The sequence below is a fragment of the Mytilus galloprovincialis genome, chromosome 14, assembly GCF_965363235.1.
Source record: "Mytilus galloprovincialis chromosome 14, xbMytGall1.hap1.1, whole genome shotgun sequence".
In the NCBI taxonomy this organism is placed as follows: domain Eukaryota; kingdom Metazoa; phylum Mollusca; class Bivalvia; order Mytilida; family Mytilidae; genus Mytilus; species Mytilus galloprovincialis.
The window spans coordinates 66995878-67020168 of record NC_134851.1 but is presented as its reverse complement, the minus strand read 5'-3'; the positions used below and the strand labels follow the sequence as shown (position 1 = coordinate 67020168).

The window sequence follows — 24291 nt, the reverse complement described above, 5'->3', positions numbered from 1 at the left end:
AAGTTTCATCCAAATCCATTCAGTAGTTTCAGAGGAGAAGATTTTTTAAAGTTAGCAAATGTGATGAACAAATTGTGAAAAATTGTCATTAAAGGACAATTACCCCTTAAGGGGTCAATTGACAATTTTGGTCATATTAACTTATTTGTAGATCTTACTTTGCTGATCATTTTTGCTGTTTACAGTTTATCTTTATCTATAATAATATTCAAGATAATGACCAAAAACTGCAAAATTTCCTTAAAATTACCAATTAAGTGGCAGCAACCCAACAATGGTTTGTTTGATTCATCTGAAAATTTCAGGGCTGATAGATCTTGACCTAATGAACATTTATACCCCCATGTCAGATTTGCTCTAAATGCTTTCGTTTTTGAGATATAAGCCAAAAACTGCATTTGACCCCTATGTTCTATTTTAAGTAATGGCGGCCATGTTTTTTGACGGATCAAAAATCGAAGCACAAACTTTGTGCAGGATAATCTAAGGAACAATCATGCTAAGTTTCATTCAAATCCATTCAGTAGTTTCAGAGGAGAAGATGTTTGAAAAATTGTTAACGACGACAGACGACGACGTCGACAACGACGACGGACGCCAAGTGATGAGAAAAGCTCACATGGCCTTTTAGGCCAGGTGAGCTAATAAGGATATTTTACCTTACATGTACAGCTCTTTTAATTTTAATATATATACCTTTTATTTATAATTTTTACAAATGTGATGAATGTCTTGGTGAAATTTGTTACTAAATGTTTACCAAATATTAGGTTTTGTCAAGCCATAGCAAGCATACATAATTCTAATGCAACAATGTTTGTAACGTTTATTTTGATTGGATAATGTACTTTCTTACATGGCATCAATTGACAATTGATGCTATGGGACGTACGCGCAAGCGCAGACGGCATATGACAGATTTTATATACATGTTTTAACGTTGTTTTCTGTCAGTTTCATTAGAATGGAAATAACAATATTGTATTTTAAGCTCCGACGGCATCAATTTGGGATTTGATGGTCGCAAATACCCGTTTACTGTCTCCGCTAACATGTCGCCAGTAAACTTAATTTGCGACCATCAAAGCCCCAATTGATGCCGTCGGAGCTTAAAATACAATACAGTTATCTCCTAAATCATATGTAAATATTTGACCTTCAGAAAACCATAAAAGGCTTTTGTTATAAATATTTGACCTTTAGTGCTTCTCACATGAATATATTTGACCTTAGTGCTTTCAAAATGAATATTTGACCTGAAGTGCATTTTATTTATCCTTACGTTACCATAAATGGCTTCCCACACCTTTTACAGCTAAAATTTTGTGCACTTTGAAAGTTGTCTGTCAGTTCTTCATTAGAAATTTCTTCCTCGCACCAATTTATTTCTGGCATAATATTGTTTTCTGCAGATACATGTAGTCCATTTGAATTTTCGTCCTTGTATGAATTTGTTTCAGAATATATTTCTGTTCCAGAGATTCTTGGACTTTTATCAATTTCATCATCTGTATCATTCATATCTTCTATGTCTTTATTTTTTATACATGTATCACTATTTAATTTCAGTCTTTTGTTATTTACATTTAAGATTGGGGACTTTTTATCTAACTTCTGGTCATTCACCTGTATTGTTTCTTCATCAACCATGTTAACAGATTCAACTTTTTTGACACTTTTACTTTTCAATTCTGATGGCTTTTGCATACCGCAGTTGCAAAAATCTTCCCCTGAACTTTTCTGACATTTAGAAATATGGTTAGTAAAGCAAATCTTATTGACATAAGTCTTCTGACAAATGTGACATTCATACGTCTTTTTTTGTTTTCCAGGTGTGCAGGAAACCAGATGTTTCTGCAGAGTATTTTCTGTCATAAAAGGCTTCGAACATTTCTCACACTTGAAGGGTTGTTCTTGACCATGAACCATTCGTGCATGTTCTCTCAGATATGAAGGTCGTCTGAATTTTTTACCGCACAATTCACACATGAAAGGTTTTTCTCCTGTGTGTAGACGGGAATGATTCATTAAATGAGACCCTTTCCTGAACCCCACTCCACAAACTAAACATTTAAATGGTCGTTCATTTGTATGTACTTTCATTTTATGATTAGCGAGAGCATCGTTTCTTTTGAATGCCATCCCGCATTCTTCACAAGGATACTGGAGGGTGTCAACCATATCCCGACTATTCACATATTCTTTGTGAGTTTTCATGTGACATCTTAAACTCCATTTGCTAGACAAACTCACAGAACAAATGTCGCACTTGAATAATTTTTCACCAGTATGAGAAATTTGGTGAATTTGAAGATATGCCTTTCGTCGAAACTTTTTACCACAAAGAAGGCACTCAAATGGTGTTTCACCAGTATGTTGTCGCAAATGGTTAACAAGATGGTGTTTTTGATTAAATACTTTTAAACAGAATTCACATTCATTGACAGAATCCCCTGTATGGAGCCTCATGTGTTTCATTACTTGTTTTTCGGTATCGAAGATAGCTGAACATACAGAACAACCATATGTTGGATTGTGATTTGATTCAATTCTGTGTCGATCTAATTCTTTTTTACCAGTAAATGATACCCTGCAAACTTCACATGAAAATATATGAGATTTAGCATGTCTTTTCAACAACTTTTGTGTATCAAATGTTTCAAAACATTTGTCACAAGGAAATTTAAACGAATCATGTTTTTTGCCAAAATTTGTAGTCAACCTTGTTTTTATATCAGAAACTGATAAATCTTTGATCAAGTGCTCGTGTTTTTTCTCTGGACAAAATTCTAAAGCTGAATTACTACTCATTTCATAATTTTGGGAAATTTTGTTCCTATGTGCTTTTATAACATGCCGACTTAAACCACTTTTCAAACTAAAACTTGACCCACAGTGTTCACAAAATAATTTGTTTGTTTTAACTTTTTCATTATTGCTTTCACAATTCAATAATTTATTCCCATTTGTTGTCTCCCCTATTAGTATCTTATCCACATTTATTTCCCCTTCATTTTTATGAAATAGTAAATTTTCTGAATTGCAAATGTACATTTCTCCTGCATCTTCAGTTGCATGTTTAGCAGGGAATATTTCACTTGTGTTAACAAACATAGTTTCTTGGCTAAAATATTGTTGTTCATCTTTCGTCTGCTGTTTTTCTGTCTTTATCACTATATTTATCTCTTCATTTATATCCATACAAACATTCAAGTCTTTCTAAATCTGCTTTGGATTAAATTTCTGAATGACCAAAGTCATTTAGTTCGAATGTGGTACCAATTCTCTGAAATAAAAGAATACTTGTTATTTTTTTTTTTATCTTGAAAGTACAATAAAATTGAGAATGGAAATGGGAAATGTGCCAAAGAGACAACAACCCAACCATAGAGCAGACAACAGCAGAAGGTCACCAACAGGTCTTCAATGCAACAAGAAATTCCTGCAATGATCATTTCTAGATTTTTTTTTTAAATGCATCGGAACTAAACACATTTATTTAAAAACCAGTTGTTGGCATGACGGTGGTTGTGTTCTTCTCATATATATATATGTTATGATGGTAAGATACTAAACCCCTTACGGGAGGGATTGTGCCTAATACTCATATGTTGAAGACAATCATAATTAATCTTTCAATCAGTTTAATTGATTTTCTTTTGTTACATTTTCTGACATTAGACTCAGACTTCTCTTGAACTGAATTTTAATGTGTGTATTGTTATGCATTTACTTTTTTACATTGGCTAGAGGTATAGGGGAGGGTTGGAATCTCATAAACATGTTAAACTCCGCTGCCTTTCTGTGCCTGTCCCAAGTCAGGAGCCTGTGGCCTTTGTAATTAGTCCTGTATGATTTTTAATTTTAGTTTCTTGTGTATAATTTGGAGTTTAGTATGGCATTCATTATCACTGAGCCAATATATATATATATTTATTTAGGGGGCAGCTGAAGGATGCCTCCGGGTGTGGGAATTTCTCACTGCATTGAAGACCTATTGTTGACCTTCTGCTGTTGTCTGTTCTATGGACGGGTTGTTGTCTCTTTGACACATTCCCCATTTCCATTCTCAATTTTATGTACATGTATTATGCAACATTAATTTTTTGAAAATAAGTATATTTTAACCAATCAAATTGAAATATATATACATAAACTGAGTATTTATGGAATACTCACCTTGAAGAGTGATCATTTTATGTTTTATACCTCATATTTACATGTTTAAGTAATTTGTAAGATTTAAGTTTTCTTTTCAAGGTTTGAGTAATCTCCCCTGATTCTTCTCCAAGAAATAAACACAGAAATCTACTAACAATCTATTTCATTCTGCCCCCCCCCCCCCCCAAAAAAAAAACCTGACTCATTGATAACATTTGTATACAAGGAGATGGAAATAAAAAATTCAACAACCAATGGGAGATAACTCAACCTATTTTTCTCTCTGAGAGCAAAATGTATTTTACATTAATCTTCACAAAAAACAAGTATGCAAGGACACTGCTATAGTGCAATTTGTATGTGAAGAGGCCTGTTGCTGGGTACACATCTCAGATCTGCTATTAACTTTTTGATTAATTTAAAATGCATATTATAAAGTCTAAGATTGAAGATTCTATAATTTGGTAAAAAAGGACTGGGTACATTTTGAGGAAATACTGCTTGACCTTAAATCTGATGAAGTACAGAATTCAATAATGCAAGTGTTACTCCATTTATTTATTGCAAAGTTTTTTTCTAAAACATACATGTACATGATGTACAAATGATGTAGGAAAAAACATCATAGCAAAAAACACATAACTTGGTCTGAGTCTCTGAGATCACTCATCTATGTGTAGAGTTTTTTTTTACTGTGTTAGCTACATGTATAATGGACTTCCTCATACTACGTGCACATGGTAAACAGTTTTGATTTCATTTTTAAATTAATCATGTTAATTAAAGTTAATGTTTCAGAGTTAACCCTTTCCTCCATAACAGGTTGGGAACAAACCCCCTGTATGGTGATTATACCTGTATAGAGGGATAATCCTTCTTTAGAGGGGTAAAATTATCCCTCTATAGAGGGGTATTTTTGTTTGCACTGGATTTAAAACAAATTAGGGGAGAATGGCACACATGCGTTGGAATCGATTGGAGCAATATATATTGCACAAGAAAAACGTCTACGAGAAAAAAATGTCAAGAATGAACTAATTTTGGAGCGGCATGCCGGCCAAAAATTTGCAGAAGCGGTAATTATTTTTTTTTATAGAAAAGTCCATTTCTTCAAAACAGGAGCAGGAAAATCCAAAGAACTATTAATCAAATTGGGTTGGCCTTATCCCTCTTTAGAAGGATTATCCCTCTATACAGGTTTAATCACCATATAGAGGGTTTGTTCCGCACCTTAATGGTGTCTTTTGATGCCACCCCCTCAAAACAGTCTCGGCTTCCTTGATGAGTGCTGGGACTAAATAAATATATTTTTTTATTGGGACCAGATAAATTTAAAAAAAATAAAATTATACAAATACAAATTTTTATTAGCACAAACTCATCAACAATAAATGGTTAAAGCTCATGGTATATCAATTAAAGAACCTTAGTGAGCACGCTCACATACCCCACGTCCCCACATTGTCATTGGAGAAATTAAATAAGTATAAGAAAAAATATTGAATAATAATTTCCTGTCAATATACATAGTATGTCCTTATTATCTACAAAATTTCATGAAATTCTGTTGTGTGTTTTCAGAGGAGTTGAGATGACAAACTGTTGCAGAAGTACATTGAAGCAAATAAGTTCAAAGGGGCATAACTCCTAGAAAAAAATTGAACCGTAATTTCCTGTTGATATGCACATCTACATAGTATGTCCTTATTATCTACAAAGTTTCATGAAATTCTGTTGTGAGGTTTGAGAGGAGTTGCGATGACAAACTGTTGCAGTAGTACATTAAAGTAAATAAGTTCAAAGGGGCATAACTCCTAGAAAAAAAATTGAATCGCAATTTCCCGTCGATATGCACAACTACATAGTATGTCCTTATTATCTGAAAAGGTTTCGTGAAATTCTGTTGTGTGGTTTGAGAGGAGTTACTATGACAAACTGTTGCAGTAGTACATTAAAGTAAATAAGTTCAAAGGGGCGTAACTCCTAGAAAAAAAATTGAATCGCAATTTCCCATCGATATGCACAACTACATAGTATGTCCTTATTATCTGAAAAGGTTTCGTGAAATTCTGTTGTGTGGTTTGAGAGGAGTTGCGATGACAAACTGTTGCAGTAATACATTAAAGTAAATAAGTTCAAAGGGGCGTAACTCCTAGAAAAAAAATTGAATCGCAATTTCCCGTCGATATGCACAACTACATAGTATGTCCTTATTATCTGAAAAGGTTTCGTGAAATTCTGTTGTGTGGTTTGAGAGGAGTTGCGATGACAAGAAACAGGACTGACGAACGGACGGACTGACGGACGGACGGGTCAAAAACATTATACCCTCCGCAACGAAGCTTGGGGTATAATTACATAGTTGGTCAAACATAATAAGTATTGCAAATAATGACTATATTAATATGTAATATTATAAATAAACAATGGTTATAAATTAGACATATTGACAATTTTATAGAGTTTGTTCTACTTTACGCAGGTTCAGACTGTCTGAAATGAAAGAGGAAGTCAATTTTAGGATTGTGTATGAATTATTATTTAATAAAAAGATTATATTATTTTCATGTTTTTGAAATTTTGTAGGATCATCGATTATATTTGAAACTTTTTGGTAGAATATGGCTCTTTTAGTTGAGTATTTTTAAGAATTGAATGCTTCTTTTTGTAAGGCCAAATAAAAATATATGTGTGGTTCCAGTAACCCCTACTTTTTCGTCTTGAAAATAGCCTACCCTAAAGATTTTATTGTCATTTTTCATTAAGCATTGTTAAAGTCAGAATGATGATTCCATAGACTCAATGTAAAAAAAAAATCAAAAATCAAAATAAAATCCTACCTACCTTCCCTAACTTTTGTTCAGATGTAACTGGAACCACACATACTATTTTATTTGGTCTAACTTCATTGGGGTGTGAAAGCGTTGACCGAAGTGAAGCGCTTCATACTAAAAATGTGCACACGGTCAAAGCTTTTACAACCCTATGAAGTTACAAAAAGAAGCATTCAATACTTAACATGCTTAGGCCACACCAATTTGATTCCTTGTTCGACGGACCCGCCCGCACCTATTTTTTTCAAAACAGAATTTTTTTATTTTTTTTATATTCCCGCTTCCCGCATCCGGAAATGTAATCATGTCCATTTCCCGCACCGTTTTTTTTGGTAAATATTATAAAAAGATATCAACATTTGTTTTTAAAATCACAGTCTAACCTGTATATAACGATTTTAAAAATAAAAGCACCCCACCACACTTTGTAAATATCTTTGAGAATATTTGTTTCAGCATGAAACCTATTTATCTAAAGCGGGAGTGCTCCGATATAAATTTATATCAGCGGGAATACCTGTAAAGAACAAAAAATTGGTTACTTTCCCCCTTTCTTATATTCCCTATCAAAAAATGTTCGTTGTTAGAATAAAGTACAAAGAACTTCTGAAGGATTTGCCTTCAACTGCAATTATATTGTATGCTGGCGAAACAAAACTATCCATAGCCGCTGCATGTTTATGCACCTGTCCTGATTGATTGAGGGGCCTGTCGTTCAGCAGTTATCGTTTGTTGATGTTGTTCATTGGTATTTTCCCGTTTGGATATACATGATATATAAATTAGATCGTTGTTTTCCTGTTCGAATTGTGTACGCTAATAATTTTGGGGTCCTTTATAGCCTACTGTTTGGTCTGTATCAAAGCCCTGTGTAAAAGGCTGTACTTTGACCTGTGTTTGTTATTATCAGGTTGAGAACAACCCTCCCTCAGACAAGGGATCATTTTACTGATGTAGAAAAGAAACTAGAAATACCAAGGATTTGTATACATTTGTAGTTCTTCTATACAAAACCTTTGAAAACTTAGAATTTTGTTCTCAAAAAGAGGAGAGTTACATCATATTTTAAACAACTTTTTCTAAAAGAGGGGTCCACTTATTTTGAATAATATTAAACTGTTCAAGGGAAATTCCGCGATTTTTTACTTATCTTCTAATTATGTTCATCTTAACATAAAAAACACATTTGCAAAGTTTTAAATTTATATTCCTTCTAATAACGGAGAAAATCAAGTATTTGTAACTTTTTTGGTTGAATTCTCGAGTGGGTCGTGACGTATTAGCCCGATTTATTGAATTCTGGGAAAAAATAAAATCTGTTTAACTCTTATAGCTTATCGACAATATACGTAATTAAAAGCGCACAGCTATTATTAACCACAATATAAGAATGAACGAAAATGAATATGCATATACCGTTTTGTATTGGTTGAATTAAACTCCTATAAAATTATCTCTAGTAAATGTTTTTGAATAAATTTAATTAATTATTGTTGAGATTTTTTTCATAAAATATTTATTGAACATTTTTACTGATATTGAACTGAAAATATTTCAGTTCTATTTACCGTTATTGTTTTGATAATCATTTCAATGCAACTAATGTGTGAGCAGAGTGTGTATATTATTTTGTAAAGGTCACTGTATATTTCTCGGCTTGAGGTCAATTCGTTTACCTTGTAGCTATTTAGCCGCAGGTGTGAGTTCAAGCGTACACAGGTATAAATGTTGTTATTTGGAAAGGATAAACAGAAAGGATTAGAAAGAGTATGCTGTATTTAATTAAAATACACTAAGATTTAATACACGATGAGAATAAAGATACAATAATTTTAAAAATTGTGTAAATTAATTGAAAATAAAATTCAGATTCGTAATTCCGAAAGTGTATAAAAATAAAAGGAAACAATTTTTGATTACTTTCTTAGCGGCAATTGGCGTAAAGATTCAAATATGAAGCAAAAAATAGTAGTTTTAATCTTTTATAAAAACTAAATGCAATATTACCCAATTTGATATACCATTGTACATCTGTTTGATATCATTGACTTTACCGGAATTCCTTAACTTGTATTCAAATCTGGCTGTGTTTAAATGCTAATAAAACTATTGCAATTTTAAAGTTTTTAATTGACAAAAAAATACAACAAACAACATGCATGATTTTTTTTTAGTTTCTTTTTAACATTTTATTCTTACATAATTAAATTCATTTCACAATCATTTACACGAACTTTTTGTAAAAAGAATATCAATTATCTAAGCTAAGGCATTATTTCTTTTGAGGATTTTTTTAAAAATTCTATGATAATATTTGTGCAATGTTGAACATGATAGCCGTCATTAATCCAAATAAGTAATACAGTAGTTGTAATAAAAGTTATATTTTAGTCATGCATAACTGATATTGACGAATTTATAATAGTTCGTCCATACATCGTTGTTCTTGAAACAATCATTATTAGTATACATGTAAGTTTCCTGACGTATAAGAGCCATTGAGGATGAGCTCCAGAGAAATCAGACTAGTGGCGTTTCGTTCGTTTGTTTGTTGGGAAAGGAGAGGAAATGCAACCGCTTGTACAGATAAACGACAGAATTACCATACAAGCATTTATAGTCAACACAATCAGAAAGAGTTCCCATCGTTAGACGGGGAATATGAAGGCTTCCAAGAATGAACAAGTGACATGTCTAACTCTGAACAGTTAGAAAACAGACTATATATATATCGACATCGACCGCTTGTTCTTAATATTTGAAACTGTAAGCATATATATACGTATACGTTTATGATATATATAGTGATGAGTTCTTGCGTCTGACAAAAACTAAATTCCTTCATGGTTATATCTTGCCATACGTTTATATTGGTTTGTAAGGTGATTACTCACAATCGTTATTTGAAAATCCTGTTTGTGAGATGTAGATTCATTTCAATACAGAAATTTCGTCTATATATTTCACAAGTGTATAACACGGAGAAGCTCTGAAGGTCCATTACTCCCATTTTGTTTGGGTGTGAACCATCGATGTTTACAGCAATATCACAGAATAAGATGATGATGGTAGAAAGAACTATGGGCGTCATGTGGCAAATACTACATGCATATCGGACCATGAGTTGTCAATCTGTATGAAAAGATTTCCAATACAACCATATTATTGAGAAGGAATGTTTACATGCTATACTCTCGTACTAGTATTACAGGGTTCTTGTGGCGTTCACCTTAGACACACATCTTTTTAACGATGTTTAAAAAAAAGACAGAACCAATTTAATGTCATATTTCCCTATTTTTTAAATATAACTAAAAGTCTTTTATCTGACAAGAATACCCCTATTTAGCGAACAAGTAATTTATTCTTTTTTCTGTTATTGAATACCAAGAAAGAAAATAAATCCCGAAATTAATTTGAAACTTTGATACTCAAAAGTTTCCCAGTAAAATATTCACATTCCCTGGGGATAATTAGTGTTCGTCCAGTGGCATATATAACAATTGTGATGACGAATTACTTCCTTTGTTCGAGAACAATCTTATTGAAATATAAATCTGTGATTTTACTAGGTCCACAGCTTCAATGAACCAAAGCAAAAGTTATACATCGACCTGTATTTAAATCAAATTGGTTCTCTTCTTCTTCTGGTATACAATAGTCTATAGACATTCGATGATTACATACTGTTGGCATACGTGGACTAGTCTATTTACAACACTTTTACCCCTATTTATTCAAAATATATGTTTTTTTCTTATGTTCAATGTATACATGTATATATTTTAAATTGCGCTATAGTTCCGTAACTTTCTATCCAGTCGTATAAACGAATCGTCGGCAAGTGCGTACATTTTTTTAAATCAATATTTCTGGTCTGTTCCAATCTGTCCTTCACTATTGACAATGACTATATATTACATTTTCCCAAATTCACCCTTGGAAAAAATATTTAAATAGATTTTAATTTCATCAAATCTTATTTTTTGGGTATTATTTATATGTTTATGAATTATATTCTTTACACCAGAAATGTTATTTATAAACAAGCGTATGAGTTTAGTAACGACAAGTAAGACAGAGTTGTATATTATTCATCTGATAGTTCAAAATGGAAAGTTATAAGTTATAAGTTATCAGCCGTGTACACTGATCAATACCTGCAGAAGTGAAACGATGCATGAACTTGCAAACCCGACAGGAAATCGCTTGAATACCTGGACGTGTCACCTCACAACCCTCACAATACCTTTGGAAGTAATACCTTTAGCCATACTGGTGATCAGATGAGGGAAGATCAAAATATATTTGTTTATTACTTTAAAGAATTATGAACAAATTAGATTTTCGAAAACAATTTTCACGGAACACTTATTTATGATTTCAACTTTGACTTTTCACCTAATTCCAATATCAACAGTTTAAAAACAACAGACCATGGTAATTTAAAAAAAGAAAGAATATTTTTCGTATCAAGTTAGTTAGTCAAATAAAACAACCGTACGATTGACAAGATATCGACACGCAATTACGACTACATCGGTTACTGTAGTTTTGTTTCTTTGTGGTTTATAGACATATCGTTTTTATTAATCGGGAAAGAAGACAAAATGGCGGATCGCAGAGAATTGATACTCTAAATTTAAAATCGATGGTGATCGCTTATCTAGCGGAATAAAACTTTGATATCTATGAATTTGAGCATTTTTATACAGAATGAACATGTCAATTTTTGATTTTTTTGCGAAGTTTCCCTTTAAAGTAAATGTGTTAACATGGTTCAAGTCCAGGAATATTACAAAATTCTTGGACATGTTTTGACCATTTAATACCAGATAGATATATAGTTCTTTGAGAAAATATGAGCCCTTTTGTACAAACAAATACATTATAACTTATATTGATCCCTCATAAAACATGTAAAAGGGATATTTATAACTGACATTAAGGGGTTGTCCCCAATTATATGCAAACTGATTATGACTTGGATGGAGAATTGTCTCATTGTCAGCATGGTCAGTCACACACACATACATAGACCAGATTTAATTATTTCTTGGTGAACAGGGAAAAAATACTTTAGAAATTAAAGAAATGTCAAAGTACAAGTGAGAAATCAAGCTTTATATTGTCAAAACCTTCTATATTATGTTTACAAAAAAAATTATAATCGCTCGCCTTTACTTTTCAAGCTTCGCCTCAAAAATTTGTAAATTAAAAAATTTTTATTAAAATTTTCAAATCGCTCGCTCGCCCCAAATTTTGGAGTCCAAAAATCCGTAGAACAAGAAATTAAATTGGTGTGGCCTTATAATTACATTTTTTAGTAATGATCATGAAAACACGAATTTTATTATTGTTTTATTTAATTCACCTGTGCACTTTATTGTGGGACCACGTGTTATCATGAATGAAAAGTTTTATTGAGCAATGAAATTGCCTACGGAATAACATGTGATGTGCAGTTAGCCAATCAGAATAAAGTATCATAATGAAACATACATCTAATGTAATTATTTCACAATGTGAAAGAAAATGTTTTTCCTTTTCAATTTGACCAGAAGTACATGCAGAGCAGTATAGATCTCTCATTTCTGGGAATATTTAGATGTCTCCCTTTTTCAATCATCAGTATATGAGCGCTTATACGGGTGTTACATATTAGTCCCTGGCCCCAGCTTGTCTGGCAAAACAGCCGTTGGATGTCAGAGTAATCTCGGACTACTTACATATATATGAGGCTGGACTGACTTCTTTAGGCTTTGAAGAAAAAAAAATAAAATAGCCTTGCCAGACATTATAATTATTTGGACTAATTTTCATGTCGATCCAGCCCCATAAAAAAAAAATTTATTTAGTCAGACATAAGGCGTCCCAGTAAAAATTAAAATAGCCTTGACAGACGTCACTCATAATAAAATTTATCAGATTATTTGGACTACATGAAATTGAAACTGTGAAAGCGTTTACAGCTGTTACACGAGTAACAGACTGAACTTTGGATGGTCAAGAAAATGAGTGTGTATCACTATGTTAGGTGGGAAAACAATGACGATAGATCTAATCACCTTTCAATTTTTGGAATTTGTTGTTGACTGGTATCTGTATTCTGACTGGATGCAAAATATTATTGAAATTGACAGGAAATGACTTTTTGGAAGTAAATGCCGAAACAATTTCGGTACGGATATTTATTTGTGATCTCGGGAAAAATACAAGTTAAAATATGAAGGCAAAGTGAAATGTTTTAGCAAAAAATCACTTCTTCTAGTTCTAAAGTCAACTCAATGCTTTTTTAATTCATAAACACTTAAAGAAAAATCAGAGAAGTATCTGTAAATATCCGTAAAAATGAACTGGTTTACTTTGTTATCATGCAAGGGTTCCAGTCCACAGCTGCTTGGGAAAAAACAACATAGTGAAGACTTAGTGGTCCAATGTGATTATTTCAACTTGAAAACCTTGTTGGCATTAATTTGTTATCGTCCCCATGTTCAAAAATAGTTTAAGGTGAACTAAATTAGATAGTTTTCGGTTGTTAATAATTGACATGATTGATCTGCCAACAAATATTCAAAATGGCCACCATTTTTGTGTCAAAAATTTATTTTATGTCACTATATTTAAATTATAATGTCAGACAAGAAATAAATTATAAACCCACACAAAATTAATGCCAAATTTGTTCTTCCCCCTTGCTGGATTTGAACTTGTGCTACTTCAATATCGTACTTTTCGTAGCACCAAATCGCTTTGCACTATGCCCGATGTGCTATACTACTGGATCACCTACATGTATGCTCTAAAATTATAAAGCTTAATTTGGCATGGTGTTTATAGCAAAGACATTGATCATACATGTGGTTATAAGTTCATTCAACAATTTGAAGTAAAATAAGATAATTGAAGACCATACATGTACATTGACATATACATAGTTTTAATATTTAATACAAATTATGACTTGGATGGAGAGTTGTCTCATTTGAACTCATACCACATCTTCTTATATCCATCTAGAACTTTATCTTTATTGTACCAATCCATAAAGATAAAAGAGAATAGAATTATAAAAAACATTATGAATATTGCAAATGTTTAACAAAAACTACACATGTACATGAGATAAACAAAAAAAATGAAATGGGGACAAAGGTGTGGGTAAATTACCTTTTATTTAATTGTTATCATGTTTATACCAGACATTTGATTTTTCCTTCAAGAAAAGAGTGTCAGACTGCTGATACATGTACTTACTTACTTACTTATCCTCTTTGCTCCGATCTGAGCATAAGGTCAACACAAGTCCTCGCCACTCTGTTCTGTTCTTTGCCATTGTTTCTGCCTCTCCCCATGTCATCTTTAGGTCTTTTAATTCATTCTCTATTGTCCTCCGCCATGTTGTTTTGGGACGTCCTCTTGGTCTCTTTCCCTGTGGTGTCCATCTAAGGGCTGTTTTTGTTATGCTTGAGTTTTCCTTTCTCAAAACATGTCCAAGCCACCGGAAGCGCTTCTGTGTTATCTCGTCGATTATACATGACGACTCTGTCATTTTTAGTAGGTTGGTGTTCGAGATGGTATTAGGCCAAAATATTCTGCAGATTTGTCGGAGGCAGCTGTGGTGAAATGAAGAAAGTGCCCTCATATCTGCTTTCGTAACTCTCCAACATTCACTTCCATACAAAAGAACAGGTTTTACGTTGCTATTGTATAATTTGATTTTTGTTTTTCGGCTGTATTGCTTTGATCTCCAGATGTTCCTTAGTTTTTGAAATGATGTTCTTGCTTTTGCCAATCTGTTTTTGATGTCCTTTTGTGTAGAATCTTTAGTGCTGATGACTGTGCCCAAATAAATAAATTTATCAACTTTTTGAATTTCATTTCCATCAACCTCTAGTTTTCTTTGAGATGAGGTGTTTAATCTCATTTCCTCTGTTTTCTGTGTGTTGAGTTGGAGTCCGGTTTGGCTTGCGAAATGGCTGAGTCTGTTGGTCTTTTCTTGCATATGATCATGCCGAGATGATAATAAGGCAATATCATCTGCAAAATCTAGGTCTTCCAGTGTTGTAAACATAGACCATGTTATTCCTCTTTTCTCGTCATTTGTGGTTTTTCTCATTACCCAATCGATTGCAACTAGGAATAGGATAGGAGAGATGATGCATCCTTGTCTTACCCCGGAGTCCACTGCAAACCATTCTGTCTCTTTGTTGTCTAATAAGACAGAACATTCAAATTTTGTGTATAAGCATTTAATGAGGGTCACTATCTTGTCTGGTACTCCGTATGATCTTAAAATTTTCCAGAGTGTATCTCTATGGACGCTGTCGAAGGCCTTCTTGAAGTCAATAAAGTTGATAAAGAGTGGTGTTTTCCATTCTATTGACTGTTCTACAATGTTTTTCAGTGCAAAGATTTGATCTATGCATCCTTTGCCTTTTCTAAAACCTGCTTGTTCTTGTCTTAGGATTCTATCTAGTTCTTTATCTATCCTATTGAGGAGTATGCGACAGAAAACCTTACTAGGAATTGATAGTAGGGTGATGCCCCTCCAATTGTCACAATTTCCTAGATCACCTTTTTTGGGAAGCTTCACTATAAGACCTTTTGCCCAGTCTTTTGGGATGATGTTTTTCTCCCAGATAGTATTGAATAGACTGTACAAAACATCTGTTGCAGTTGCTATGTCGGCCTTTAAAAGTTCAGCTTGAATCCCATCTATGCCTGCAGCTTTTCCAGTCTTCATGGATTTAATGGCTATTTTTATTTCTTCCTTAGATGGGGAGTTGATATTTATATCAAGTTCACATTGTTGTTGCATGCCTTCAAAAGGTACTGTTGGTTCTGGCCTGTTCAGGACATTTTTGAAATGTTCTACCCATCGTTTGGTCTTTTCATCATGTGTTGTTAACAATTTACCATTTTTGTTTTTAACAGGTGGTACTTGACTGGCTTTTCCACTAAGTTCCTTGGTTATTTTATATACTGTATTTAAATCACCTTTTTTTGCTGCCTTTTCTGCTTCTTCGGCACGTGTCTCGATGAATTTTCTTTTATCCTTTCTTGCTGATCTTTTCACCTCTTTATCCTTTTGGTTATATTCTTTCTGCATCTGTTCTTTTAGTCTAAGTGACTTGGTGTTAAGGACTTTTTCTTTAATCTTTCGTCTCTCATCAATTATTGTCCAGGTGTCTTGTGTTAGCCATTGTTTATCGTTCTTTCTACGAAATCCAATTGTTTTTTCAGCGGTCTCTTGGTAGACTTGTTTGATGTTTTCCCACTTATTTTCTAGATCAATTTCTTCCATCTGACTAAGATCTTCTAATGCTTTAAACCTGTTCTTAAGTTCTATGCAAAATTTCTTTTTAACTTCTGCATCATAAAGTTGTTTTGTATCTATGATCTTTCTACATGTTCTTTTCATACTTTCTGCCTTCTTCAATTTGAGTCGTACTTTTGCTATTATTAGATGATGGTCACTATATACATCAGCTCCCCTATATGATCTTGTATCAAGAAGTGATCTTCTCCATTTGCCGTTTATTATAACATGGTCTATCTGATTTTTGTCACGGTTGTTTGGTGAGTTCCATGTTATTTTGTGTATGCCTTTGTGTTTGAACAAGGTACCTCCAATAACAAGCCCATTTGTTTAGCAAAAGTCAGCTAGTCTTTCTCCATTTTCATTCATGATTCTAAGCCCTTCTCTGCCCATTGATCGTTCATGTTGGCTGTTATCATTACCAACCTTGGCATTCTGATCACCAATTATCAGAAGGACATCATGTTGAGGTGTTTTGACTATCTGTGTTTGTAAAGCTTCATAATAAGCATCTTTCACTTCATCTTCTGCATCATTTGTGGGTGAGTAACATTGGATTATTGTGGTCTTTGCATAGGTGGAATTGAAGCGAGCTTTTATGAGTCTTTCATTTATTGGCTCCCATTCTATTAAGCTTTTAGCACTTTCTTTGTTCATGATCAGCCCAACTCCTTCTTTATGTTGGTCATCAGCTCTTCCAGAGAAGATGATGGTGTGGTTGCTTGAGACAGTTTTCCCAGATCCTGTCCATCTACACTCACTTATTCCCATGATGGCTATGTTGTATCTGTCCATCTCTTTAATGACTTGCGCCGTTTTTGATACCTGGTACATTGTTCTTACATTCCAGGTACCAACCTTTATGGTTTTCTTTGGATCCATGAGGTTACGATTCCTGCTTAAGGCCTCCCTTTGCAGGCTTTTTCCTTGAGCATTCATATTGTTACTTGTATTTAAGTAACTCGTTGCCTCAAGGTTTCCATCTGTAATTTGATTTCTTGTGTTGATTTCTGTAATAATAGTCTTTTTACAAGATGAGGTTATTAGCCTCATGCTTAACCCCCACCTAGGAGGACCAGGGGTTTTTCATCTAGGTTCCCGTCCTATAGATCAGTTGCCTACCATGGCTATCGAGTTGTGATCTACCCGGTTTAGATAGAGTTTACTCTCATAGATGAGTTACCAACCAAGGTTAACGACCCTCATCTGGCCAACTATTTACCCATAGCTGGGGCAAGGTTGATGAGTGCTAGGGCATGTCCACACGCCGGTGGGCCTACACACTGCATCTCTGGGGTCCTTGCTACTCCGAGATCCTCTGATACATGTATATAAGTATTTTTTCTCAAAAAAAAACCTCAAGACATGCATGTACATACATATCATTAAAAAGAAGCATCTGATGTTGAATGGTCATAATTCAAATATTTATAATGTTTATATACACTGTGTATCATCGTACAGCGTATATAGGTACTAACCAAGCGGGCATGATCGAATTTGAACTGACTCGGTAACGAAAATCTTTGTTTAGTTTTATCAACATTCTGTGTACATTTCTCAACATCTGAAATTCCTGCTCCTAAATAATTTTCGCATCGATTTTTTCCTATTTATTAGACATATTTTATATTCTTATAAGAACTAATAACTTGTAAATGCGCAAATAGTTGTGAATGTCAACACCAACTTTCGATTTCGATACAATTTTCGAGACATTTACATGTTTTACCTGAAAGAAAGCTAATACAGGGCAAAAGTAATAGTAACCAATCATAAACCTACCTGTGATTACTCATTCCTTGAAACTTTTTTTGGTAATAAAAGAGTATGAAAATTTTGTTTTTTTGTACGGTGTACAGTAACTTAACTATGCACCGTACAGAAAGATTTATGTGGTCAGGTAAACACCGTACACAACGTTATTTTTTTCAGAATAAAATATCGAAAAAAACATAAGCATAAAAGATTTCAATGCCAATTATTGATACAACTATACTTATTACACACGCACAGTAGCCTTCTATCAGAAAAAAGAGTTGCAATGAATATAGAATTATATCGGATGAGACAAGTGCCAACTTCTTTGACAAGTATTTGGACATGTTTTTAGTAATCGTTATTGTTTTGGGAAAATAATGAGAAATCTCTAATCATCAACCTACGACCAAATAATTTCTTAAAACAACAATTATGTTTATATTGACATACACATTGATATTATGTGAACAAAACAAAGATATTCATTACCGTGTGAGGTCAAAATTGATCACGTCCGCTTGGTTAGTACCTATATCCGCTGTACTAATGATACACGGTGATGAGTGATTTATAAAATTACCAAACAATATACACATTTCAACAAGGTTATTTATATAACATTGTGTGCTTTTTTAAAATAAGAAATTTAAGGTATATAAGTATTGAATTTTACCTGAAGCAGAAGAAAAACTCAATGTTTGAACAATTTATCTTTTTTTGTCCTCACAAAACTATATCAGTGCTATATCAATCTCAGGGGTGGATCCAGCCATTTCAAAAAGGGGGGGGGTTCCAACTATATATGCTCCCATTCAATGCATTGATCGTCCAAAAAAAGGGGGGTTCCAACCCCCAGAACCCCCCTTGGACCCGCCACTGAATCTATCCATTGCTGTCTAGTAGTTTGTAATGTGATATCTTTTGGGATATTGTGACTTGTTGACGCTTGATCGTTGATCATTGCCAATGATTGGTTTGATCAAATACCTAAGCCTTTCAATCCTTTCATTAAACAAGTCATGCAAGTTAACACTTCATTATGAAAAGTTCATTCTAATTAAGGTTTGGACATTACAATGGGAAAGGATAATTTTTTAAGTTCAATCGAAGGTGTGAATATGTTCTAAATTGGTCAGACAATATTTGTACTTCAGATTTTATTTCTAGAATTAGATATTGAGTAAAGATGAATTGTGACTTGGATGGAGAGTTGTCTCATAAGCACTCATACCACATCTTCTTATATTTATCTAATAACCATATTTCTTTAACTCAGTTCAAGTTTGAGCCAAATTGGGGTAAAGAAATCATTTGTCTTAAGGAAAATCATTGCATTGTAGTATTTACCACAATGCTTATTTATGTATAAAATGGTCTTGATTTGGATATGCAAATACACATTTTTAGATTAACGACATTTTAAAGAATACAGGAGCCTGTAATTCAGTGGTTGTCGTTTGTTAATGTGTTATATATTTATTTTTCGTTCATTTTACATAAATAAGGCCGTTAGTTTTTTTCGTTTGAATTGTTTTACATTGTCTTATCGGGGCAATTTATAGCTGACTAGCGGTATGGGCTTTGCTTATTGTTGAAGGCCGTACGGTGACCTATAGTTGTTAATGTCTGTGTCATTTTGGTATTTTGTGGATAGTTGTCTCATTGGCAATCATACCACATCTTCTTAAGTTGTTAATGTCTGTGTCATTTTGGTATTTTGTGGATAGTTGTCTCATTGGCAATCATACCACATCTTCTTATTTACATGTTTATAAATGATCAGGTTTGTTTTGATCCAGTATAAAATGGTGTTATGGATATTTTATGCAAATATCATGTTGATAAATTATTTTCTTTTTTTTTTCTTTAGGTTAGTTTAATGCTGCAGATTTTTGAACTAGCATAAAATGGATGTGTATACCACAGAAATAACATCTTTAATTGAAGATCAGTATGGTAATGTTGATCAGTTAATGAATAACTGCATTCCTGGTTATGAATTAAACAGAGACTACAATGGAACCAATGGTGATAAAGGTAGTTCTAATGTAACATTGTTTGTAACGTTCATTTTGATTGGACAACTCCACCAATTATCATGGCATCAATTCACACTTGATGCCATGAAAAGGTACCTGCAAGGGTAGATGCCATATGACAGATTTTAAATGTATGAAACATAGTTGTTTTCTGTTAGTTTTATTAGAATGGAAATAACAATATTATATTTTATGCTTAAACGTCAATTGGTGAATTTATGGCCGCAAATACCCTTTTACTGGCTCTGCTAAATTGACACCAATAAACTCAAGTTGCAACCATCAAATCACCAATTGATGCTGTCAGAGCTGAAATTACAATACAGTTATCTCTTAATTATATATATATTTTACATGTGTGGTTATGTAAGTGAGCATGAATTCTCCTAGTATGTATGAAAATTGATATTGTAAACTCAAAAATTATTGTGTGCATTTATTATTGCCTTTATTGAAGAATGACAAAAATTGAAAAAATGTGAGATTATTAATTATTGCGACTTCGAGGAAAATTTACCTATATCATGTGCATATATTTATAAGATATCAGAATGTGAATTATTATTATATCAATACTAATCAAGTTACATTGTCGATATTCACATTAATAAAAGCATAGCTGTATATCTATAGTTTCCAAGAGTATTAAAGTCTACTTCACAAAGATATTCTCAGCAAAGGGCAATAACTAATTTTCTAGTGTGAAAGATTTACACATACATATCAAAGATAATATAATCATGCCATATATATCTCCGTAGTTGTTTATTTACCTGGTAAATGGATGAACATTTTTTTTTAGATAGACAGTGAAACCTGATTTAAACTAATCCTGTGTAAACCGAAAACCTGTATAAAACCAAACATGTTTGTAAGCAAAGTCATATCAAATTATGTGCTTTGTAATTTGTAAACCTGATAAAACAGAACATCGGCATAACTTTTACTGTAGCAGAGCATGAAATGCACTTCACAAATTTTAAAATTTTGTCTGATTCATTTTTAGATACAGAAGGCACTCCAGATAATGACATGAGTCATTTAGAGGAAAGCACACAACAAGGGACAGAAGCACAAAGAAATTCTGGTTTGGAGCACGGCAGTCAAGAAGAATGTATAAGGAATAGTATTTCTTCTATTGATTCTGGTACTATACAAGTAAAATCTGAAATTGTTTATGATGATTCAGATAGTAGTGATTTTGAAAACAGCACTGAAAATGAGTCACTGCCTGAAAATTCTTACAACATAGTGGCGCCATCTATGCCATTTTCTGATAACCAAAATGAGAAGAGCATGTTCATGTACAGTATGAGTAGAGATAATGAAATGAATTTAGTCAATAAAACTGACGATATGTTGACTAAACATGACAAATCTACTCTGAAAATGAAATTCCACATTTGTAAAGAATGTGGAAAAGTTTGTAGATCGCCATGGAAACTAATGACCCATGTTAAATCACATAATTATAGAGACCAGTATGAATGTCCAGAATGTGGAGTCTGTAATACTAGCAAGAAGGAGATGAAAAAACATTTCCGTCGCCATGCCAACTTAATACCTCAGACAGAAAAATCGCACAAATGTCATATGTGTGATGCTTCATTTCAAACACCTTCAAAATTAAAAATACACATGTGCATGCACTGTGGGATAAGGCCTTATACGTGTGGCCTGTGTAATAAGAGTTTTACATGGAGCGGAGGGCTCAGGGACCATCTCAAGATACACACAGGAGAGAGACCTCATACATGTAAATTTTGTTCGAAAACTTTCCCTGACACATCGAAATTAAAAAATCATCAAAGAATACACACAGGTGAAAAGCCACATGTGTGTAAAACGTGTGGGAAAGGTTTTATTGAAAGTGGAAAATTGAAAAGACACATGAGAACACACACTGGCGAACAACCATATAAGTGCGATCTATGTGATAAAAGATTTAATGTAATTAGTAACCTTAACAAACACATGACAATCCATAGCGGTGATAAACCTTATGTGTGTAATATATGTGGGAGGGGATTTTCTCAAAATACTAATCTGAAAAGTCATTCTAGAATACACACTGGGGAAAAAGATCCGTACAAGTGTGAAGTATGTGATGTAAGGTTTGAACGAATCATCGAAGCTAAAGTACATGCTTGTTCAGGGCCCAAAAAGGACAATGTCAAAGCTAAATTTATTGTTCCCAAGAAGGGAGATAATTTAGAGACAATTTCAAAGGGAGATAACTCTGATACAGATGTGTCTGAAAATGAAGGTATTTCTGAATTGAAGAAAATCAGTATGGGAGACAACTCTATGAATGAGAATGATGAAAAGACAGTTTCATTAGGTAAAAGATGTGTAACTAGGGGAGGTAAATCCAGCAACTTGTCAGAGCAAAGGTCAAATGATGGCATGACAACTGAAACTATTAAAAGGAACAGTGAAGCAGACATGTTTGAATTTTGTAAAGACAAAAATGTTAAAATTGAGAAGAATCATGGTGAAGAAATTCCGGATGTTGTTAGTTTAAGGGTTGAGGTTGAAAATCTGTTGAAAAAAAATGAAGAAATAAATGAAAAAAATATGAACAGTGATGGTCAAAATCGCTTGACCAAGTCAGAAGTTTACAGGCCGATTTTAGTCTTTCAAGAATACCCCTGTCAACACTGTGGAAAGGTTTTCCATGCTTTACGGAAATTGAAAATTCATGAGAAAATACATTCCAGGCACCGTCCTTTCGTTTGTAACTACTGCGGGAAAACTTTTATTGAAAGACAAAAATTATCACTACATTTGAGAATACATACTAACTACAGACCATTCCCTTGTACTATGTGTAATAAAAAATTCACCGTTAAAAGCACATTAGAAAAGCATATTATAATTTGTAGTGGCCAGAAACCATATGAATGCACAGTATGTGGACAGGGCTTTGCTCAAACTTCAAATCTTAAAGGTCACATGAGAGTTCATACTGGTGAATTAGACCCGATAAAATGTGGTGTTTGCAGACAAAGATTTAAAAGTGTAAAAGATGCAAAAAATCACCCTTGTCCTGGGCCTCCTGAGGTTAAGGAATTGGCATCTAAGAAAAGACGAAACAACAAGAGAAAGAATTTGAGAAATAAAAAAGTAAAGACAAAATCTGCTATTGGAAAATATTCATCTAAAACGAAAAAATCGAAAAGAAAACCAAAGTCAACTTCTGACATTAACATGATTAAGGACAGCAACCTTTATATAGTTAATTGTGAAACAGTTCCAGCTTTTGCAAATAAAAGCAAAAATACTGAAGACTTGGATAATTTACCTGATGAAATTCAAGATCTAGGCAATAACACTACTGACATTATCAAAAAAGATGATGAAGTTCAAGATTTTCCAAATTTTCTGAATGAAGTTCAAGATTGTTCAAAAAATGCATTAAAATATAATGAAGTTCAGGATTATAATATCATGACAAATGTACATCATCCAAACTTTGGTTTTGATTCTACTGTGGAAACAAACACTTCTGACAGCTTTGATATTGTTATAAAAACTGAAATATTGGATACAAATTATGAGTAATCATTTAAAAACATGATCAATTTGTTGAAACTATAGCATGCACTAATGTCTTAAATTTATAGTTGCAAGTTGAATCTTGTGTACTAAACATATTTAATTAGAGAATTTTTAATGTTTTACATATATTTTTTATACACAAGAACTTTGATTCATGACAGTATTACCCGCTTTTTTCATGTTTTGATAGAAGAATCCTTACATTTTGAAATTATTTATGTACTATTCATATTTCTGAGTTTAAAAAAAAATAAAGTGGTACAGTACTTTTTACAATTACAATGCTGCTAACTGTGGGATAAAAGGGAGTTGATTGTGGGATATGGCGTTTTTTGTAATGTACATCTTTTGGACAAAGTAATTTTTCAATATGTCTTTCAGATTTCGCTAAATTCATAAATTCTTATGATTTGTTTCTTTGATATGATTTGTTTCTTTGATATGATATATGAATTGTTCTATTATATCAGATACATGTATGAAGAAATGTTTAGATGAGAAGAGATGGCATTTGATAAAATCATACAAATGGACAGAATTGTCATCTTCAAAATTAATTGATGTTCTATCAACAGAAAATGTTAAAAAGGAAATTTTAGATTTAGAGATGGAA

At 33.0% G+C, this 24291-nt stretch overlaps 2 protein-coding genes across 2 annotated transcripts; one reads left to right on the top strand and one right to left on the bottom strand.

Annotated features, from left to right (window-relative positions):
- Positions 1-1278: 1278 nt before the first annotated feature.
- LOC143058154 (uncharacterized) lies at positions 1279-13094 on the bottom strand. The gene is made up of 2 exons (XM_076231617.1): positions 13064-13094; positions 1279-3286 (listed from the first exon to the last, which is right to left on the bottom strand). The coding sequence occupies exon 2, from the start codon at positions 3199-3201 to the stop codon at positions 1279-1281; it is 1923 nt and encodes a 640-aa protein (XP_076087732.1). The 5' UTR covers positions 3202-3286; positions 13064-13094.
- A 329-nt stretch (positions 13095-13423) lies between these two features.
- Positions 13424-23954, top strand: LOC143058275 (uncharacterized). The gene is made up of 4 exons (XM_076231749.1): positions 13424-13459; positions 19949-20115; positions 21124-23316; positions 23422-23954. Exons 2-4 carry the CDS (start codon positions 19986-19988, stop codon positions 23679-23681), a joined length of 2583 nt encoding a protein of 860 aa, XP_076087864.1. The 5' UTR covers positions 13424-13459; positions 19949-19985; the 3' UTR covers positions 23682-23954.
- The last annotated feature ends 337 nt before the right edge of the window (positions 23955-24291 follow it).